At 31.8% G+C, this 23,046-nt stretch overlaps 2 protein-coding genes across 2 annotated transcripts; one reads left to right on the top strand and one right to left on the bottom strand.

The window, feature by feature from the left end:
* Positions 1-9,857: 9,857 nt before the first annotated feature.
* Positions 9,858-10,409, top strand: LOC107943217 (pectinesterase inhibitor). The gene has a single exon (XM_016876962.1). The coding sequence runs from the start codon at positions 9,858-9,860 to the stop codon at positions 10,407-10,409; it is 552 nt and encodes a 183-aa protein (XP_016732451.1).
* Positions 10,410-11,755: 1,346 nt separating this feature from the next.
* On the bottom strand, positions 11,756-13,922 carry LOC107946062 (probable pectinesterase/pectinesterase inhibitor 7). Its single transcript, XM_016880249.2, has 2 exons — positions 12,725-13,922; positions 11,756-12,634 (listed from the first exon to the last, which is right to left on the bottom strand). Exons 1-2 carry the CDS (start codon positions 13,728-13,730, stop codon positions 11,940-11,942), a joined length of 1,701 nt encoding a protein of 566 aa, XP_016735738.1. The 5' UTR covers positions 13,731-13,922; the 3' UTR covers positions 11,756-11,939.
* Between the last annotated feature and the right edge of the window lie 9,124 nt (positions 13,923-23,046).

Below are 23,046 nucleotides of genomic sequence, written 5' to 3'. Positions count from 1 at the left end.
ATATAGTGGTTTCGAAACCATGAATTCGAGTTAGAAAAATATTTTATATTATATTTAGTGTTTATTATATGTTAAGTTATAGGTGTGAAAAATTCGTGTGGAAATTTTATCGTTTGAAGTTTCAATTTGATAAAAAAATGATTTAATCGCGTAAAATAAAAATTTAGAGGTTAAATTTTAAAGCACTTATTTGTTGTTGCCTTTTTAAGTGGGAGGTCTAAAGATGTAATTAGACCAAAATATAGCTAGTGGATGACATATGACAACATTGTCCTTTACATATATGTTTTATATATTTATTATAATAAGGTTAATTAAGTAATTTAATAATTATAATGTATATATGTTAAAATAAACTAAGAAAAGATGATTTTTATCATCTTTGAAAGCCGAATGTGTAAGAGAACTCATGCATGGTTTCTTTTTGAATGTTCGACATTTCTAAAGATAAATTAAGGTATGGGCTGGTTTCAGTTTTTGATAATTTTTTACGTTTTTGAGATCGTTGTTTCGAATACTATCCGACCCATGTTTACATTTTTAATTTTGATGAATATTTTTAGTTGTGCCATTGATGAACATTTGTGTTATGTGATGTTTGATGGTGAATAATGAAAGATACATTTTAGATTAATATGTTTTGTATTGGAAGTTTTGGTGAAATTGAGTAATTAGAGTTAAATAGTGAAATTAAACTTTTGAGGGATTAAAATGTGAAATAAATGAAATGTGAGGATTTGTATGAAAAATAGGTACATTCGACCCTTAAGGAGTGTAGTCAAAATTTGTGTATTTTGTGTTTTGAGCAAAAAGGATTAAATTGTAAAAAGTGTGAAATGTTAGGGGCAAAATTATAATTTTCCCATTTATATGTTCTTAGACTAAATTGAATGAAAAAAAATGTTTAAATGAGATTTATTTGAATATGTTTAGATCAAGAAACCAAGAAATCAGATTTAGATCGGGGAAAATCGAAAGTAGTTGAGCAGCCGATCTATTAGTCGACGACATCCGAGGTAAGTTATTAAGCATATATATAATTGTATCGTTTTAAAATCAGTTTAGTATCTAAGTAATTATGCTGAATTGAATGATATATATACATGAAGTGATAAAATTATTGAAATAAGATGTATTGAGTTGTTGACTTTCGACACTAAGTGTGCGAATTTAATTGTAAAGCACTAAGTGTGCGAGTTTAATTGTAAAGCACTAAGTGTGTGAGTTTAATGGCAAAGCACTAAGTGTGCAAACGTATTAAATATTTTCGAATAACTATTAGTATTGAGTACTTGTCTTATTGAGAAATCATGATTATTAAAATGAGTAAATACTTGTAATTCTTGAGTAATAACCATTATGGTTGTATTTTAAGGTTAAGCTTTGTAGGTATTAAACCTATGTGGTGATTGTATTTGGAATCATAAATATATATAATATGATTCTTTATATTACATGATGAGGAAATGCATAATGTATTTGGTCTTGTGATTAAATTTGAAGAAATGTTTATGGTTATGTAATTATATTGATTTTAGTTAAATCATAGTAATAAGTGAATAATTATCTTATGATATGGTAAGTTAAAGGTAAGATGATTTAGTAGTATGAATTGGTTGAATATTATTTGAGATATCGGTTTAAGTAGTAGAGTTTATTTGCTTATAACTTACTAAGCTAAATTAGCTTACAATGTGTTGGATAATTGTTTTGATGTATAGATTTTGGTGATCGTTACGTGTTCGGGGATCGTCAGCTAAGCTCGTCACACTATCGATATTTTCTTTTGGAATTTTGCTAGATCGTTCTCAAATATATGGCATGTATAGCATAGTTAAAATATTGATTTTGGAACCAATGTGTATATGTATTTAAAATCCATGCAAAAATGGCTTATCTATTTTGGTTTGAATTCGGTAGTAATGCATATGCTTTAATGGTCCAAATTGGTATATATATGCTGCCCAATTTTGGTGAATAAATGCTGTCCAGTTTTGTATATACATCCTGTCAAATTTTGTGTATAAGTGCTGTCCAAATTGGTATATATATGCTGCCCAATTTTGTTGAATAAATGCTGTCCAATTTTGTATATACATGCTGTCAAATTTTGTGTATAAGTGCTGTCCAATTTGGTATATATATATGCTGCCCAATTTTGGTGAATAAATGCTGTCCAATTTTGTATATACATGCTGTCAAATTTTTTGTATAAGTGCTGTCCAAATTGGTATATATATGCTGCCCAATTTGGGTGAATAAATGCTGTCCAATTTTGTATATACATGCTGTCAAATTTTGTGTATAAGTGCTGTCCAAATTGGTATATACATGATGCTCAATTTCTGATGTATAAGAGCTGTCCAAACAGGGTAGATTACCTATGTTTGTAATATGTAGTATAGTTAGAAAATTGAAATGAAATAAATGCTTGGATAAATGTTTGATTTATGATATTAAATTTTGATTAGGTAAATGATAATGATATGGATGAACTGTTGAAACATGGTTAGTATATGAAATTTAATTAAAGATGCATGTTTGATTTTAAATGGTTATGTGATAATAAATATATATATAGAATGAAATTTCGTGGTTGAGTGAAAAAAAATTCTGAGTCAGGTTTTGATTGGTAATGCCTCGTAACTCTAATCCGACGACGGACACGGATCGGGGTGTTACAAAATGGGACTTGAATACTCACCTAATTGAGCCGAAGTAAGCTTGCCTATCTTCAAGCTTCAAACTACGGTTTCCATGTCTTTTATTTTAGGAAAGATGATAAAATGATGATATTTTGTTTTATTTTATTATTTATCATATTTATTTTCATATTTCCAATTTTATCCTTTTCTTTTCTTAATTTTCCATTGATGACAAATCATCCTTATCTACTAACTCTTCTAAATGGTCTATTTTCCATATAAGGACCTCAAATTTTGAATTCCATAACTATTTGATTCCTTTAGCTACTAGAATTCAACTTTTACACTTTATTCAATTTGGTCATTTCTATTAAACTAAACATATAATCGGTAAAATTTTCTTATGAATTTTTCAAATGATATTTCTATCATAATACAGATCATGAAATAATATTAAAATAATTTTTCTTCCGGACTTGAATTTGTGGTCCCAAAACCACTGTTCCGATTTCACTGAAAATGGGTTGTTACACACACGGCCCTGAACACATGGACATGTCCTAGGCCGTGTGCACTATAAGAGGATCGACAGTGAATTACACGGCCTGGCGACTTGGCCATGTGACCCACACGGCCTGGACACACTAGCGTGTCCTTGGCTGTATGGATTCTGGGACTTAAATTTTCTAAAATTCAAAGGTTACACAACTTGAAATAGTCCACATGACCGTGTGGCTCATACAACCAGGACACACGGGCGTGTCCTAGGCCGTGTGAACCTTGAAGCTAATTTTTTATTTTAAATCAAGTCAAAGAGTTACACGGGCAAGGCACACAGCTGTGTGCGAGGCACGGTCGAGCCACACAGGCGTGTCCAAGGTCGTGTGCAAACTGGGTTGAAAATCTTTATCACACACTGCTTAAAACCTTAGTCCATTTCTTTTTTTTATTTGTATTCTTCTTGAAACTCCCAACAACCTAGTTGTCGTTCACCCACAACCAGTCCCTTCTGGCCACCGACACTCTTCGCCCATCTCACCTCGTCGCTTCCCCCTGGCCCTTCTCCTTCTCCTTCCCCTTACTCGGCTTTTCCATCATCATGACCACACCCAGCGTACACCTCCCCTCGTAGCCACCACCCCCACCCCCACACGTTCTCCCTCTTTTCTCATTTCTTCTTCTTCCTTCCCTCGTCGACCCACATTTGACCAAAACCCCACTCCCCTCGCATGCCTTTCTCACCCCCTCGTCAAGCCTTCTTCCTTTCTCTTCCCCTATCGACAACCCACCACAACCACAACCCCACCCCACCTCCGTGCCATGAGCCCCGCCCCAGTTCCTTCTTCCTCGCGCCTCACCTAGCGTCAACCGCCGGCCCTCAACTCCAACCACCACCCATTGTCGGTCCTCCGTATTTCTTCATTTTTAATTTCTTATTATTATTATTATTATTATTATTATTATTATTATTATTTTCTTTAGTTTCTTTCTTAACTTATTTTCTTTTATTATTCTGCTTCTTTTTTTGCAACTTATTTATTCCATTCAGTATTTTTGTTTTTATAGTTTGCTTATGTTTTTCTTAACTGCTCCCTTCAATTTTTGTTTATAATATTGTTTATTGCTTTTATTTCTAATGTGGTCAGTCTGTTTAGGTTACTATATATTTGATTACTTTTATTACTTTTCATATTATTCTTATTTTAAGTATGTCATTATTTTTCATTTGGTTCTAATTCAATTATTTTTATTTATTATTCCTTCCTTATTGTTTTCATTACTTTGATTCATAATAGCTTAAATTTATGGGTTTTTACATGATTGGGTATTTGAACATATTGTTTTAGGAGTAAATTTCTATTTTGACTACTTGGATCTTGCCTTCTTGGCCTTTGCTTGCATATTTGGTGATGCTTTATTTATTAATGAATTTTTTCTAGGCACACAATGACGAACACTCGCAGCAAGTCTAAGGTCGCCGTCCCTGTTTCGAAAAAGTGGAAGACCCCTGACGCGACCTCCTCCTCAAGCACTTCTGCCGAGGCTCGCCACCCCTATATCTGATTTTCTATGGGTCCCAGTAGGATTTATATCAGCTACTTCGACTATGACCACTCTGTTTAGGCTGCTGTATTGGTTGGGCCGCTTTGGAGCAGGTCTAGTTAGCTGATCATGTTCGAGTCTTTATTGTTACAGCCCCGTGGGACCGATTTTTCTCCATCATCGAGCCCATATACATGAAGATGACTTTAGAGTTCTACTCTACATTTACACTAAAGCATGTGATGACGACTCATGACGAGTCGAACACCACCACTTTCAGACTTGGTGGTCTGGCACGTCATATGAGTGTCCTTGAGTTCGGCATTGCTTTGGGACTGTACACTGAAGAGTTTATGAGTGCTGAGAACTTTCTACGCTTACATCGGCACATCCACTACTCGCCATCTCGTTGTTGGGTAAATCTTATGGCAAGTACAACACCTTATGACGTGAGTGTCTCGAAGGCGATTTCTCTTCCTTCGACCTTACGGTATATTCATGCCCTATTGGCTCACACTTTGACCGGTAGGAAAGAGAGCACCGAAGTCATCAGTACCATCGATGCATATTTTTTATGGAGCATGACCACAGGGCATATTTTTTATTTAGCCTACTTCATTGCCCTCATTTTCTGCCATCAGACAGACCGCAACAGAAAGGGACCTATCTGTTTAGGCCCTTATGTGACTCGCCTCGCTCGACACTTCGGCCTCCTTGACACACCAGAGCAGTCCTCCTTGCTTACACTCACCGGACAGATGTCCCTACAGAGAATATCGAGCATGACAGGATGATCAAGTGACTTCGTGGAGTGGATCCTCCTCAATACCGATTATCTCGTTCTAACGCTCAAGATGAGTCCAAGGACTTCACTGATGATGTCCCTTTCCATCACAAGGACCCACCTCATCCTCCACTTTTGAGTCACCGTCCTGTTTCTTCTGCTGCCACCTTAGAGGACCTCTACGAGCGATTCACTCGCTTCGAGCAGCACTACTTTTAGAGGTTTGATAGTATTGATGCGACATTGTAGCAGATCTGTCAGCATCTCCATATCTCCTCGTCAGCACCAACGACTCATGACACTAACGCCTCTGACGATGAAGACCATTAAGTTTATTTGTTTTATTTTTCTTTTTATTTTATGTTTATGCTTATTGTTGTGTTTAGTTCTTGTTATTATTTTCTTAGACTTATTTTGTTTCTTATATTTTGAACTATATTTTTATCTTTATGGTTAGTTTTAATCGAGTTAGTAACCTTTTAATCTTCTTCACTATTTGTCTTTATTTTCTTATTAGTTTGCTCGGAATCATGCACTACATCTAGATTTGTCTACATTCCACTTTTCACCATTCTGGCAATTTCATCCAATATTCAGAGCACTTTCAGTTTTCTCCCTCTCTTATGATATTATACTTATTATGTGATTATATTTGTTTGTAAATTGAGGACAATGTACATCTTAAGTGTGGGGAGGTTATTTATATAATTATTAGAAAATCCCTGAATTATGTATTGTATTTAAGTAATTTTCTCATAATTCCATTAGAATGAATTTTTGTCAATTTGGAATTTTTGTTGATATGTTTTAGATTAATTTGTAGATAATTATGTATTGGTTGATTTAAACTTGAAGACATATTGATTATTATTTAGTTCTATGATTAAGCTTAAACAGTTAAATTCATATTTTGATAAGAAGCTCGTTTTCTTATTCTTGAATAGTTCTTGATTTATGCACTTGTTTTTAATTCAAAATTTGTTATCTTTCTAGTTTGGTAATTTATCAATTCAATCTTGATTTTAACCATCTTTTTCGGCCTTTCTCCACACCCTTAACCTAAGCCCCATTACAACCTCTTAAAGACCTTTTGATTTGTGTATCTTCTCATTTTATAGTGGTGGAGATTTGATTTTCATTCAAGCTTATAGTAATAACCTTTCTTGTTTGACTATTGAGTGCTTATTGTTGAACCTTAAACACTTTAAGTGCTTGAGTGAATCTTTAGTCAGGATGTCAATTCTTGTTAATTTTGAATTAAAGGTAACTACTTAAATAATGGGAGACACCTATGTTTTCGTGTTTAAAAATGTTAGCTTGGATTGTTTGAGACTTTAGTGCTCTTTTAGTTGAATTGTCAATGCATGATTATTTGTAAATTATTTTAAGACATTATTTATGGGAATTACAAGTCGAGAAAGATTAATTCTTAATAAGAGTTGAGGATTTTACTTGAGGACAAACAAATGCTTAAGTGTGGGGATATTTGATAAGCTATAAAATAACATATTTTAATCCTATTCTTAATGAATTTTTGGATCATTAATTATGAAAATTAGTGAATTTGATGCTCCTAATCCTTTAAATTCATGTTTCTATACTTAGGAGAGCATTTGGGAGTGAAAGGAGTGAAAAACGAGCCAAAATCAGACAAAAAGAGTTATTTTCAGGATCCACATGGCCTGAGAATTTCCACACGGTCTGGGCACACGCCTGTGTGAGCCATATGGGCTGGCCACACACCCATGTGCCAACCTGTGTCGATATTGCACCCTGCTTCCCAAATATGTAGGAAAACCCAAATTTTAGGCTTTCTGAGCATTCTAAAGTCTATAAATACCAATTAGAAGAAGACATAAGGGGGCAATCAGAGAATTTCGAAGAAAACACTCAAAGAACGCCATCAAAATCAACTCAGAAGCAGATCTCCCTCAAGATCAAAGATCTCAATTTAATTTCTTTCGAAGTTTTATTGAGTTTCTTTATGTCTTGTAGTTATCCTAACTTTGAAATGTTTCTATTCAGGATTATGAACTAAATTCCCTAGATACCTAGGGAGGATGAAACCTATGATGAATCTTATTATTTGATTTCTGATTTACATGATAAATACTTGATTCTTGTTCTCAATTATGTATGCTTATTTCTTGTTTTAATATTTCCGGGATATTAACTCATGTTTAATGTGCTTATTTCATTGGAGCAAAAGTCCCTGTTTAAGAGCAGATCTAGCATAATTGAGTAGAGTTGCATGCAATCCTAGAAATAGGACGACATAAATCTATTGGATTAGAGTCAAATCTAATAGGGGAATCCATATATTAATTTAATGCGAAAATGGGGGTTTTAAGTAGAAAGAGATTTCAATTAATCGACCTAGAGTCAGTTGTTCTTACTCTCGAAAGAGATACTAACATAATTTAAGGATTTCTATGGATCAAGACACAAGTGAATAAGTCATTTAATTTAGATTCATAATAAAAGGTGAAGTCTAGGTGGATTCTTTCTTGGGTATTATCTATCTCATTGGTTATTATTCGATTATTTCCTTGATTTATTCTTTTTTGCATTCTTAGATAAATTAGTTTAGTAATTTTAGATTAAACACAATCACTCTAATTTGTCAGCTAAATAATATAAAAACGATAATTACTAGTAATTTTAATCCTCGTGGATACGATATTCCTTACTCACCATAGCTATACTATTGTTCGATAGGTGCGCTTGCCTTTGTCGTATTTATAGTTAGTTTAGTGACCATTAAAATCTTACAAAGTAGTATTTATAGTCTTTACAAACTTAACCTGTAACACCCCTTTACCTAACCTACTCACCGAGTCTGAGTAACAGGATGTCACATTTGTTGCTAGAGCAACTACCAATGCAAAACATTTAAATCATAGCATAATTCAAGCAAACATAAATATTTCAATTCATAAGCATGATATACAACCTTTCCTGACTTATACGAGCCTACGTACACTCTAAAATTAACTCGTTGTGACGTGACATACTGTTTTGGCAAAAAATGCACCAAATGGCACCTAATGCTAAGCCACGACATATTTCCATCACTTATGCTTAAATTAACTATTTTTTATGTACCAAACATACCCAAAACATATTCAAAGGATCATATTCATCCTTACTACCAATTTCAACATTCAACCATTCATCAACATATCATTTTCACTTACCAAAATCACCAATCAAGCATAAATTATCTACTACCATGATTCATACTATTCCACATCTCAAATACAATTTCATATGTTTTATAAGCATTCCACCACTATCAAATCATGCCATTATCAACAAAACACTAACCATTTGTATGACACTTTCATGCAAACTATTATATATACCTGATAAGTATATATACATTTATCAACTTCCAAAATCAACATCCTAAACATAGCTAAATATAAAAAGGAGTCTACTAGGTACATGCCATTTAACTAACAAAAGAAATTCACCAACTTTGTTGAGTTCGGGATTCTGTTTGGATGTTAAAGTTGATACTCGAAATTCACCAATTAAATTCTAAATGCACGAAGTGTATAGAGACTTAGAGTCGTGATTGTTAGAACCGGATCGACTGGATTGAGAACTGAACGGGGTACTAATCCGGAGGGAAGCATCAGAGCCGTTGACCAGAGGCGAATCCAGGGGGGTTGGCAGGAATGGAAAATTGTTGTTTTGGCCCTTTAGAAAATTTTAAAATTTTAAATTAGTAAAGGTAAAATTACACTTTGGCTCCCTAAAATTATGAAAATTTAATTTAATCCTTTAAAAATTATAAGGATATATATTATTAAAAATTAAAATTTCATTTTGACCCTCCTAATTTTTTTTTTTTGGCTTCACCCCTACTGTTGACCCAAGAATTAGTACGAACAAATTGAACCAAACTAAAAAATTGATTGAATCATGTTTTTTTTTAATTTTTAAAAATTTATTTAATTCAATCCTACGCATCAATCCAAATATGAAAACAAAAACTAGTTATTGTTTTTTAAGACCACATACTTCCTAAAAGATCGGAGTGGAATTGGATGGCTCGGGTTTGGAGGGGCCTATGGCATTGGAATTATGATCAAGTTCAACCTAATAACAAGCAATGTCACTCAAGATGGAGCCCAAAAGTAATGGCTGTGAATTAAAAAGGTATGATTGGGGACTGGGTTAGCTCTCAAAATCTTCCACTATTTTTAGCGGTCATTGTGAATGGCTAAGCGCATTTATCTATGGATTCTTCAAAAGCAGTCGTTAAAAAAATTCTTCTTTGAATAACGAGTTTCATGCAAAAGGTATAAGATCACAAATTCCTTTAGCTTTTGAATCCAGAAGGAGAAATTTTTTTCAAGAAACTAAAGGAGAAAACAATGAAGCCTATCGCAAAGAACGTTGCATTGGCTTTATCTTTCTTCATTTCCCTCTCTTTCTTCCCCATTATAAATACTGCTGTTACCAATCCCTTACTCACTGAAACCTGTCAAAAGGTAAAGAACAAGGATCTTTGCACCTCAAGCCTTGGGGCCGAACATGCCACCCAAGACGCAAAAGATGTAGCCGCCCTCGCATTGATAGCTATCAACGTTGCTTCCAACCATGGCGTCAACGCTTCCGTCTACATCAAGAAGCAGCTCCTTGACGGTAAAATTTTGGAACCTACAACGGAGCAGAACTTTGAAGATTGCTCGGAAAATTTCGACGACGCAATGCAGGAGCTTGACGATGCGCTGGCAGTCACACTGTCGAGGGATTTCAAACAAGTGAAAATCGAGTTGGAAAGCGCCATAGACGATGCCGACACCTGCATCTCCGTGCTGAATCAAAAAGCAGGAAAAGACAAGGAACTGTATGAAAAGACTAATCACTTTCGCCAACTAGTCAGCAATGCCTACGACATTGCCAATATTTTGGCTCCAAAATAATCATGTGCCCCGCTTAGCTTCATTACCTACTATAATTTAATTATTCCTAATTATAGAACAAGCTGTTGTGCTATGTAATTGTTGGAAATGAGAGGCGGACTTGTCCAAGAACAAGAACCCGATAGTTTGGATCGATTTGAACCGATCGTTTAATTTTTCATATAAAATCACTACTTTTTATTTAAATTTAATTCTAAAACATCAAAAATATAAAATTTTTATTTTGTTCTATTCAATTCGATCCTATTCAAACTCAACTCGAATGATTTTTAAAATATGAGATGTGATTTTTTTTTGAAAATGATGTTTAATATTAATCTATTATTTTTGAATACCAAAAAAGGTTATGATTATGTACAATTTCTTTTTGGGTAAACTACACTTATGTTCATTTTTGTTTCTCCCAGGTTACCTTTTAATTATTTATATTTGAAATGTTACGTTTTAATCATTTACGTTATCGTGTTGTAACATTTTAGTCATTGAGCTGTTAATTGCAGTTAACGGTGTAATGGTAAGCTGACGTGGCACGTTAAATCATTATTTCAAACAAAATTTTTAGGTTAAATTATACAATTGGTCCCCATATTCTATTTTCGTTTTGACCAATTTAATTTTTTCCTTTTATAATATTTTAACTTTCCTTTTTTTTTCTTTATTTTCCATTCTCTTTTGCTTCTCCCTCTATTTTTCTACCTTCTCAATTTCTTTTAACATATCAGGAAGTCGAATTGGCAGTGAAGAAAGAAGCATGGTATGGGTTTTGGTTATGGGCAATGATAGCTTTCGACTTCCTGCTTTTTTCTTCACTGCCAATTCGACTTCCTGATATGATAAAATAAATGGAGAAGGTAGGAAAACAGAGGGAGAAACAAAAGAGAATGAAAAAATAAAGGGAAAGTTTGAAGAACATAAAAAAAATTAAATTGCTCAAAATAAAAAAATATGGGGACCGATTGTATAATTTAACCTAAAATTATTGTTTGAAATGATGATTTAACGTGCCACGTCAGCTTATCATTATATCGTTAATGACAATTAACGGCTCAGTGGACTAAAACGTTACAACACGATAACGTAAGTAACTAAAATATAATATTTTAAACAAAAATGACTAAAATGTAACTTGAGGTAAACAAAAGTGACCATTAGTGTCCTCTCTTTTTTAATTGACTTCAAATGGAAAAAGTTGTTTCGTAATGATATTTGTTCCTTTCAAAGTAAGATAACCAATTATTTATTGTTACGAAGTTTAGTTCAAGATGTCCTATAAAAAGTTTAGTACACCAACTGACCAAGATGACAGTTATAACTAACTTATACATGATTGAATTGGATAAAGAACGATCGAAATAGACTTATAGCAGTCTTGTTCTCTTTTAAAATTTGAAATTATTGGTATCAGTTAACGTAAGCTGTAAACATTACACTTACGAGGATATTGCATGCTTAAGTTTACATTTATTATATAATCTAAAAATCAATTTAAAAAAAAAAAAAGAACGAATTTTTCATTTTCCAATTAGTTGCTCATGCTAGTAAGCTTGCGGTGTAAGGCACTCCCGTATTCGGTAACCAATCGTTTCCCAACAAGAATCCCGACACTGTAAAATTAGCAGCATCAGTAGCATTAATCGTATGATAACCAGACCATGTGACCCGACTCGAAGTGTTCGAACCCGGTCCACTATTGTCGTACTCGGCATAGTACAATGTACTAAGTGCAAAATCCCCGTTCCATTCTCTCCAACCAGCAGGATCTATCAAACTGCCCATGAAATTCTGCATGTATACAGTCCTCGAATACTCCTTCCATGGTCTCCCCAAATACGTTTTGAATGTGGTATTGCTAGAGGCTAGATCATCAGCGGGCATGATATTGCAGTCATGAATCGATATGCCTGTGTTTTGGTTAGGATCAGTACGGCCTTGTGCTGTGATGGCATTGAATTGGCCGCTCATTGGTTGTCGAGGGTATATGTTGCAGTTCTGAAGAACTACCGCGGCATTTCCAAATATGAAATCAACGGTGCCGTAGATATCACAATCTCTGTAGAACTGCCTTAAGGAATGAGTGTATAGCGTATCTTGATATCCTTCAAAACTACAGCTATAAAATGCTGATAAATCGGCTCCATTTCTAAGTGCGACTGCTTGGTGCTTGATTGCCCCAGCTGTGTTCTGAAATGTCATGTTTATCGCAACAAAGTTTGGAGCCACCACAGCTGTAATAATGAATAAAATATGTCAGGTTAAGCTCATTTTTACTTATACAGGTTCACATGTAGTTAATCTAATTGAAAATTGAAACTTACCAAAAGTTGCAGAATTAAATGTTGTCCATCCGTCGACAACACTACGGTTTCCAGTGATGATTGTCTGATTGATACCATCACCAATCATCATCAAGTACTTTTTGTTCTTAGCAATTGAAACGTACTCTTGATAGACACCAGCAGTGATGTAAATTACAAAGTAACCATTTGCACCATTGGTGTTATTTGGAGCCGCAGATATAGCATCATTGATGTTAGTGAAATTCCCACTACCATCCTGACTCACCGTCACAATATCACTCACCAAGACCTCTTCATCAGTGTTGTTCGTTTGAAGAAGCTTTCTTCGGCTTACAGTCTCATAAATCGAGCGTGCTCGGCTCGACATTCTCATAAGCAAACGCCCATGTTTAAAGCCTAGTTGCTTGCTGCTACTAGGCTGCCACGTAGCCTTCTTCTTCCTCTTAGGAACCCATCCTTTAGTAAAAAGAGCCAACGAAACACTGTAAAGCTTTGTGTCATTTGTGAGAGGAACCGAGATGCCATTCCTTATGCTCCAAGCTGAAGAAGTTGATTGTAAGCCGTCCAAACAGGTCTGCTGATTAGTTAAAATAGCACTCAAAAAAGTTTGTACGTCGTCAGCTTCGACATTGGACAGAGTTGAACTAGTGGCATTCACGGTCTTAAAAGAGCTCAACAAGAAATCCATGTTGAGGTCAGCTAGAAACCGGCAATCCTCCAAAGCACGAATGGCGGACACGGATAACGATTGGCGGTACTTCCGTAAGTACTTCTCGACCAAGTTAACGAATTTCCTGGATTGCGACAGAGACTTACGAACAGAGAAACGCCCATAGTTGTACACATTGGTGGTTTGATTTGGTAACACGGATCTGCAATAAGAAGGGTCTGGGGTGGACTTGCAAACAGATCCGGGGGAGACCGGATCCGATGGGAGACTATCTGCAAAGGAAGGATATATGAACAAAGGAAGAAGAACAAGGTGACATATCATTAAAATAGAGCATATCAGCTTCGAAGCCATTGCTTGTAACAAAAGAAGATTATGCTAAGCTGATTTGGAAGATATGTATTGGAGCATTAGGTCTATATATAGAGAGTGAAGAAAAAGTATACAAAGTCGTATTTGTCTTTTACTTTTAGAGAATTGCAGTGGTAGACCATACATTTATTAATAAATTGGAGTCAAGTCAACTGCAAATATTTGATTAAAAACGCGTCATTCATCTCGATGAATTGCAAATTATATAATATCCCACATGAACTGGGAAACCAACTAGCCGAGCTAGCTGTTCAGAAAAATTTTCAACATATATACGGCTTACCTACTACCAAAATAGTTTTAATTATCATGAAATCTCCTAATTTTGCCTAATTTCCCATTGGAATCTTTTATAGGTGGCGCATATACAAGGTCGTGTGAAATGTTTATGGCTTGATAATTATCTTTTATAATTTTATTTATATATTTTCCTTTAAAATAAAAAAAAATATACATAAATTATACAAAATGAAACAACTCCACCTAATTATTAACCTAACGGCACTTTGTAACATTTGTAGATGTAGATTCTTAGGTTTTTCGCTGCCGAACCCTTTTGCTGTGTGTCCAAGCAAATTAAACTTACTATTACTACTAAAGTTTTATTTTTTATAAATATATTTTTTACATAAATTTGTATATAATTTAAATAATAAATATTATTTTTGAAGACTTTTTTTATATTTTCATAATTTATATCGTATATACATAAATTAATTAAATCAACCTATGATGAATAATTTTCAAAGTATCGAATTATTTATGAGTTAAAAACCAAATATCATGATTTTAAAACTAACAGGCTTTAGATGTCGAGTCACCTATCACATTTTATTACCTAATAAATACTTCTTTGTTAATGAAAGAAAAATTGAAAATTAATTTCAGTTATTTGGTAAACTCATTGATAACTTTTTTTTCGGTATTATCCAAAATTTAAAGGCTTCACGTCCAAGTCCAACATAATTCACAACCAAAGATTCCAACTGGCCTAAGACGCAACCTCCATAGGCGAAAGTGACATTCGCCCAAAAATGAATTTTTTTTTTTAGTTTAATCCCGGATTTTTAAGTTAATATATAGTAAATATTATTTAATCCATTTAAAAATAATTAAATCATAAATTAATCAATAATCTTTTAAAAATTTATTATTCAATTTTACCTTATTAAAATATTTCTGAAAATTTGCCCCATACCCATATTTTGGAAAAACTTTCTTGAACCCAAGAAAATTATATTGAGACTTGGGAATAGATATGGCAAAACCCGAACCATCCAATAGATTCCGAAACGATTCGTTCCGAATGGAGCAGATTTTTTTCTTTTAAAAAGTGGATGCGAGGCAGGGCGTGGTGGGTTTTTTTTCTCTTTTGGATAGTGAGTATAGAACAGTTATGGTAATTGTTTGTCCTACCCCCACCTGCACTATTATCTTTGTATATATAAACTATTAAAAGGGTAAAAATGTAATAATGTAATATAGAAAAAAATCGATATATTTTATGTTTAAATATAATTTTAAAAAATTATGTTTAAATATTTATTTAACTTTAAAAAGATTGAAAATATTAAAAATAAGTAACAAAATTTAAATTGAAATGGAGTGAAGTGTGGCGGGGATGAATGTATCCAACATCGATGGAGATGATAGTAATTTCTCTAGATTATACATTTATAATGGAACAGGGCGGATGGTAAAACAATCCGTACCAATTATAGAACGATGATGAATTTAACAATATTAGTTCCTGCCTCACTTTAATACCATCCCTACTTCAAAAACTCTGACTATGGTTACAAGAGAGATATAAAATCGTATATAAATACAGATAAACGAGATAAAAGAGAGAACAAGAATAAAAATGATAAAAGAGATTTCTTAAAATAATATATAATCAAAATGATTATATTTTCTAATCATTGATATATTATGATTCACTAATCATGTATAAATTAATTATATAATATTAATACATCAAATATAATTCTTTGGTGAAAACTAGTGGCGGTGTCAGTGCAAGCAGGTCTGGCTCCCTCTAAAATGAAAAAAATTTTCATTTAGGTCTTTTATAATTTATAAATTTTTAAATTAATAACGGTAAAATTATAGTTTGGCCCTCAAAAATAATAAAAATTTGATTTAATCCTTTAAAAATTATAAAGATTGCATTTTTACTATCATAAAAATATACAATTTAATTTCGTCCCTCCCAAATAATTTTCTTACTCCGTCACTGGTGAAAACTATGGTTGTTTTATTCTTTACTCATGGGATATATACTCTGCAATTTTTAATATATTTGAAATTTATTTTTTTTATTTTTATATTTTAGAGTTTAGTCACTTTACTTATTAAATTTAAAATTTTAGTTCTAATTTGTTAAAATTTTTAATTTTACATCTTGAAATTACAAAAAATACTTACTTGATAATATATAAAAATTGACGTTTTAAAAAATGTGAATTAACAAAAAATAATAATTTTAACAATTTAATTTGTATTCTTAAATTTTAAAAATAATAATAATTTCTTGAAAATAAAATAATTAAATTTCAAATACACGAAAGGTAGGAAACTTTGAAGCATATTTGAACTTAATTTTTAATTTCGGTGCTTTGGCTTCTTCTTTTTTTCTATTTCTTTTCTTACGTTATGATAATTCAACACGACTGTGATATCTGGCTACTAGTCACAATGAGGAGCTTGTGTTCCAGCCATAAAACAAGCACCTGCCTTCCTGGTGTGGTCTGGACCATGTTTTATGAATGATTTAAAAGTGTTTCATTGAGTTGTAAAATTATTAAAAATAATTATTCATCTTATAAATAAGTATTATTTTGAGAATATCAATATCATTTTACATGTAAATAAATCTAAAATAATAAAATTTGAATATATAACTACAATTTCAAGTTATAATTTATAAATTTGCTATACAGGTTTTTGCACGCAAATCATGATTGTGACGTAACCTAATGTAAGCTAAAATGCGTTCACTTTCAGGTGAAGGTAATATCTAGCCAGTAATGCATGAAAAGTCTACAAAGTACGTAGGACGTGAACCCAAATTCCATTTTTTAATTTTTTGTCACTACACTTTTTCCCCCCGAATGGGGTTAGGTTATTGACGGTGGATTTTGGATCGGATTTGCCAGCTATCACTTATTATTTTGACACCAAAAGGAAGGATATAATAGCCTAGTCAATACGCGCAAACATGCTTCTTCTTTGCATGTATTAAATCAGTGCTGATTGGCTCATTGATTCATGATTTGACCGGCAAGTATAAGATACAAATAGAATAAAAAATCACTATTCGGTTAATAAAATGGTATAATTTCACCTGACATCCTCAAATTATAGTTTAAAATTTAAATTAGTTATGAATCTTAAAATGTTTCAATTTATTAATATCATATAGGTCATTTCGCTAGCCTAATTATTAATTTAGGTGTTAATCACTATCTCAAATTTGACGCATAGTATGTAAATCAAATTTTAAACCCATATTATTTACCTCATAAACTGAAGAAGGTATTGCTTTAGTAATATGGGAAAGTTGAATTAGCATTTCATAAGTTCGATATTTTGCGTAAATCAAAGCCAGTAAATTTAGAAAATAGTAAGTGTAATGGTAAATATATTCTACTATTTTTATAAAAATATTATATTTAAACTTTAAAACCGAAGTTGTTAACAAAAATAATCACAAATCTTGAAAATTTTACACTAAAATATTTTAGATCCCAACTAACATATAATATTGCAAAATACCTCGTTTGAAAACCCTCGGAGTTGTGTGCGGAAACCTGTGGTAGCTTGCTGGTGCTGAAACGGTTAATGAAGCTTCCCAATACTATATATTTTTGGATTTAATCAATATTTCCACTTATTTTTAAATAAAGTTAATTATAGGCTTGATGTATAATATGGTACTTGAATTTAACATATATTTTTTTTAATTTGGTACATGTGTTAATTTTTGATCCAATATGATGTCTTTATTTGACAAAAGTTATACACTTTGGTACTTGAAGATAATAATGTTAATTTATTAGTATTTAATTCAGGTTTTAAAGTTGATTTGATGAAAATTCATAATAAGCTAATAATATTAAATCAAAAGTAAATTGTATCCATATGATTGTATTTGGCAAATTAAACACAAAATTAAACAAATTTGCATTTAACACTAAATTTATTCTATTAACAAAATCATGAAATATTTAAATCTTATAATATTAGCAATTAACATTCATAAAATCAATCTTAAAAATCGAATAAGTTAACACCATTACCTCTAAGTATCAAAATATATAATTTTATCAAATACATATATAAAATTAGACCAAAAAATAATACATATATGATAATAGAGAAAAATATCAAACTCAAGTAATTATAAACGTATTAGCAATAGTTAAGGAAACACATTTTCCACATATAAGACCCGAAAATATCTTAAGTTTGGAATAATTAAATAACAAATTAATAATTAATTATAGTTAAGAGGGAACATGGATCAGTATTACTTCAAAAGTCAAAATCTTAAACAATAACCTTATTATGTTTGAATTCAAACATTAATATTCTAATAATTGTAGGAAAAGTTCGAAGGTTTGAAAACTCGAATGCTTAAACAGGTTAACGTTCTGCTCAGCATTTCTGCATTCTTATAGTTACTTCTTTCATTGCTTAATCGTTTAATTAAATAGACACCTTTGTGCAACTTGGGGCTTAATCAAATAGCTTTATCAATTGATTGATTCCTAGTTTTTCAAATGTTTTGGATAAAATTCTTAATTACTTCGGCAAATGAACTCAATTTTTTATGAAATAAATCTAACTTTTAATATTTATTCACTTTTTCACTCTAACCTTTTTTTTTTTATTTAAAATCATTTTAGCTTTCAATTTTAACAATTTTTTGGATGAAAAAACTGATTAAATTATTAAAATTTTAATGTCATTGACGTGACAATCTCCAATAGTAACATGGATAATTTTTTAAAAAAAATTGATTTTTTTTGAAATTTATCGAATTTTTAAATTTTTATAAATTATGCGTAAATTGTCATGCAAGTGATCATACCAATACTATTAAAATTTTAATAGTTCAATAAATATTTTCATCCAAAAAGAAATCAATTTAACTAAATTTTGAGATTGAAGACTAAAATATTTAAAAAATAAAATAAATATCAAAATCACAAAATAAATAAACTTGGAAATTAAATTTATCATTATAACTGTTTATTTTATATATGGTATATGGCTTAATATTCAATATACTTGTAAATATAATTCTAATTTAATGAATTAGATGATAACACAATTTTTAAAACTAAATTTTCTTTTAACTTCATTTTTGTTAATAGGTTTCCATTTGCGAATTTCACATTATTAATATAATATATTACTATTAGATAATGTCTAATAACTCTTAGCGAAGCTTGTATGCTTCATAAATATGATTGGAAAGAATGCCATATTTTTTATTATAGTATGAAAAAGAAATAAGGTAAGCCTTAGTATTTAAATTTGGTAATTTTTTAATTTTAGTCTCTATGATGGTATAGTATTTTTGAGGTTGTATCATGTCATTGTTTAAATTTTTGTTAAAATAATAATAATTTTTTAAGTAATGACGTGACACAATGTTAAAGTACCACGATATCACATAAACCAAAACTAATAAAGTTTTTAAGTTAAAGGACTGATAAGGGCAAAAAAAAAAGAATCAAATTAAAAAAAGTTGCAATTAAAAGAAAAAGGAATTTTATTCACCTAAAAATTCGATAAAGATAAGTACACCTATCAATTAATAGTATAGCTATGGTGAGCAAAGATATCGTTCCCACGAAGACTAAAAGTACTAGTAATTATCATCTTTCTATTATTTAACTGGCAAATTGAAGTGATTGATTAAAACTAAAATTAACCAATTTAATTAACTAAAGAACATGACAAATAACAAATCAGTAAAATAATCGATTAACAACCAAAAAGCAAGACAATACCCAGGAAAGAATCCATGTAAATTTCATCTGTCATTATCAATTTAAATTACGCAATTTTTCACATAGTATCTTGATCTGTAGAAATCCCTAAATTATGCTAATATATCTTCCGAGAGTAAGAGCAACTGACTCTAGCTTTATTAATTGAAATTTCTTTCTAATTAAAACTCTTATTGTCGCATTAACTCGATATATAGACCCCACTATTAGATTTGACTCTAATATATTGGATTTATGTCATCCTATTTCTAGGATTGCATGCAACTCCACTCAATTATGCTAAATCTACTCTTAAACAAGGTCTATTCCTCCTCTAATTCAAGCACATCAAACATGGATTAATAGTCTAGAAACATTAAACCAAGAATTAAGCACACATAATTGAGAACAAGATCCAAGTATTTATTGCGTAAAAATAGAAATCAAATAACAGAATTAATCCTACGCTTCATCTTCCTAGGTATTTAGAAAATTAGTTCATAATCGCAAATAAAAACATCTCAAAGACAATATAACCACAAGAAACAAGAAAACTCATAATAAATGTCAAAGAAATCAAAAGGAGATCTTCAATCTTAATGGAAATTTGCTTCAGAGTCAGCTTCAATGGTGTTTTTTTGAGTTTTTTCTTCAATATTCTATGACGATTTACTCATCTCTTCTTATATTTGGTACATATAGATCTTAAAATGCTCGAAAAACCTAAAAATTGTATTTTTCCGTGTTTTCGGAGTGTAGTTCGTGATTTTCACATGGTCTGGCACATGGCCGTGTGGGAGGGTCCAACCCGTGTGGCCCTTGTACTTTACTCTGATTTTTTTATTTTCGCTCGTTTTTCGCTCCTTTTGCTTCAAAATGCTTTTCTAAGTATAGAAACATGAATTGAAATGATTAGGAGCACAAAATTCACCATTTTACATCAAATAATCATCCAAAAGCGAATTAAGAATGAGGCTAAAACATGTTACTTTTGGTATTCATCAAATATCCCCACACTTAAGCGTTTTCTTATCCTCAAACAAAATCCTCATCCCACATTCAAGTTAACTTTTCTCAATTTTTCATTTTCATCAATAATGCTTTAAGGTAATTCACAAACAATTATGCATTGGAAATTCAATCAAAAGGACACTAAAGATTCAACCAGTTCAAACCGAATTTTTTAAAGCACCAAAAATGTATGTGTCTCCCCTTATCTAAATAGTTACCTTCAATTAAAAATCAATAAGAATTGACATCCTCACTAAAGATCACTCAAAGTATTCAAAGTGTTTAAGGTTCAAATATTAGGCACTCAACAGTCGAATGAGAAATGCTATTACCATAAGCTTGTTTGAAAATCAAATCTCTACCACTATAAAATAAGATGACACACCAATCAAAGGTTTTTAAAATGTTGTAATGGGGCTTAGGTTAAGGGTGTGGACAAGGCCAGAAAAGTTGGTTATAATCAAGATCGAGTTGATAAGTTACCAAACTAGAAAAAATAATCAATTGCTGAATTAAAAGAAACTTCATCAACAAGAATACTCACAAATAGAAATGAGCTTTTCAACAGAATATGAAACTAACTTTTCAAGCTCAATCAATTTTTTTATATATTTTTTGAAATTTTTTTAAATAAGAATAAAATTCAGCAATACAATTGATGAAACATAGTTAGGCAACTAACAAAATCAAATCTCAACAAAAAGGTAGTCAATAAAAAGGATACATTTACAACATAGTTTTGGGTTAAGGGTTAACATTAACGGGTTAATAAAAAAACATGTTAAGATCAATGGGGTTTACTAGGGGCTAACGCAACAATTAAGGTGGTTAAAGGTTAAATAGGGTAAATCCTAAGTACCTCTATCATCTCAGTATATCAAATCAATAATGTGGTCTCAACATATATAATCAAAGCAAATTCTAGAATAACAAATCAAATCGACATACTCTCAATCACAAATAAGATGAGCACGAATAAATATATGCTTTATAGACTCAAAGCTCACAAAAGTTATGGTTTTTATGTCAAACTTGCAAATTTAAAATTTTAAGATAAAACTTTAATTTAGAGAGACAACCTAAAATATTTATTTTTGAAAAACAACTTATCATGCTTGACTCTCTCGTGTCTTAAATTATAAATCAACCAATACATAAAAATTTACAAATTAATCCAAAACAACATCAATAAAAATTCCACATAAAAAAATTCACTCTAATGGAGGGTATAAGAAAATTACTTAAACACAACAAATAATTCAATAATTTTATCACAAATATACAAACAATCTTCCCACACTTAAGATGTACATTATCCTCAATGTACAAACAAATATAATCATAGAAGAAGCATAATATCATAAGAGAGGGAGAGAATTGAAACTGCCTTGAATTTGGATGAAATCTCCAAAATAGTGAAATGATAAAAATAACCATCAAAATTACAAAAATAATAGCAAGGTTCAAAATCAAATTAAAAATTAAAAAGTCTCACAAATCAAAATAAAACAACTAAAAATAAAAGTACAACCGAAAATAGTATAAATAAAGCAAATAAAACAAAACAGATCAGTGATCGTCGTCGTGAAAAGTGTCAGGATCATGAGGCACATGATCAGCATGAAAGATATGGAGATGCTGAGAAATCTAATCCAAATACGCCTCAATGCTATCGAATCGATCAAAGCATCGCTGCTCAAAATGGTCAAATCGCTTAGAGAGGTCCTTGAATGTAACAATAAGAGCAGCGATAGAGTGACTCAAAAGCAGAGGGGAATGAGGTGGGTTCGCATGATGAGGAAGATCATCATTTGGAAACTCCTCGTGCTCATCCTAAGGATTGGAATGAGACAGTATATATCGACAGGGACGCACTCTATGCTACCGCTCAATCATCCTCATGTGACTCATAATCGATAATCCCTGCAGGATCTTCTATCCAACCATCATAAATGAGGATGTCTACTTTGGAGTATTAATGAGGCCAAAATACCTCGCTAGGCGAGTCACGTAAGGGCTCAAACAGATATGACCATTCCTACTGCAGTCAGTCTGATGGCAACAAGCGAGGGTGATGAAGTATGCAAGATTGATGAGGCGTGCTACATCATACACCAAAAAAAATAAGCATCAATCGTGCTCGCAACCCCAGTATTCTCTCTATGTCTCGTCAATGTGTGTGCAAGAAGAGCGCGGATGTAACAGAAGGTAGGAGGTAGGCATGTGGGCTCGACTGGCTTGGATTATAAGGTGTCGTTATCTCTGCTATATTGGACCAACAAAGA

The sequence above is a fragment of the Gossypium hirsutum genome, chromosome D12 (genome assembly GCF_007990345.1).
Source record: "Gossypium hirsutum isolate 1008001.06 chromosome D12, Gossypium_hirsutum_v2.1, whole genome shotgun sequence".
In the NCBI taxonomy this organism is placed as follows: domain Eukaryota; kingdom Viridiplantae; phylum Streptophyta; class Magnoliopsida; order Malvales; family Malvaceae; genus Gossypium; species Gossypium hirsutum.
This window is presented reverse-complemented; position numbering and strand designations above follow the sequence as displayed.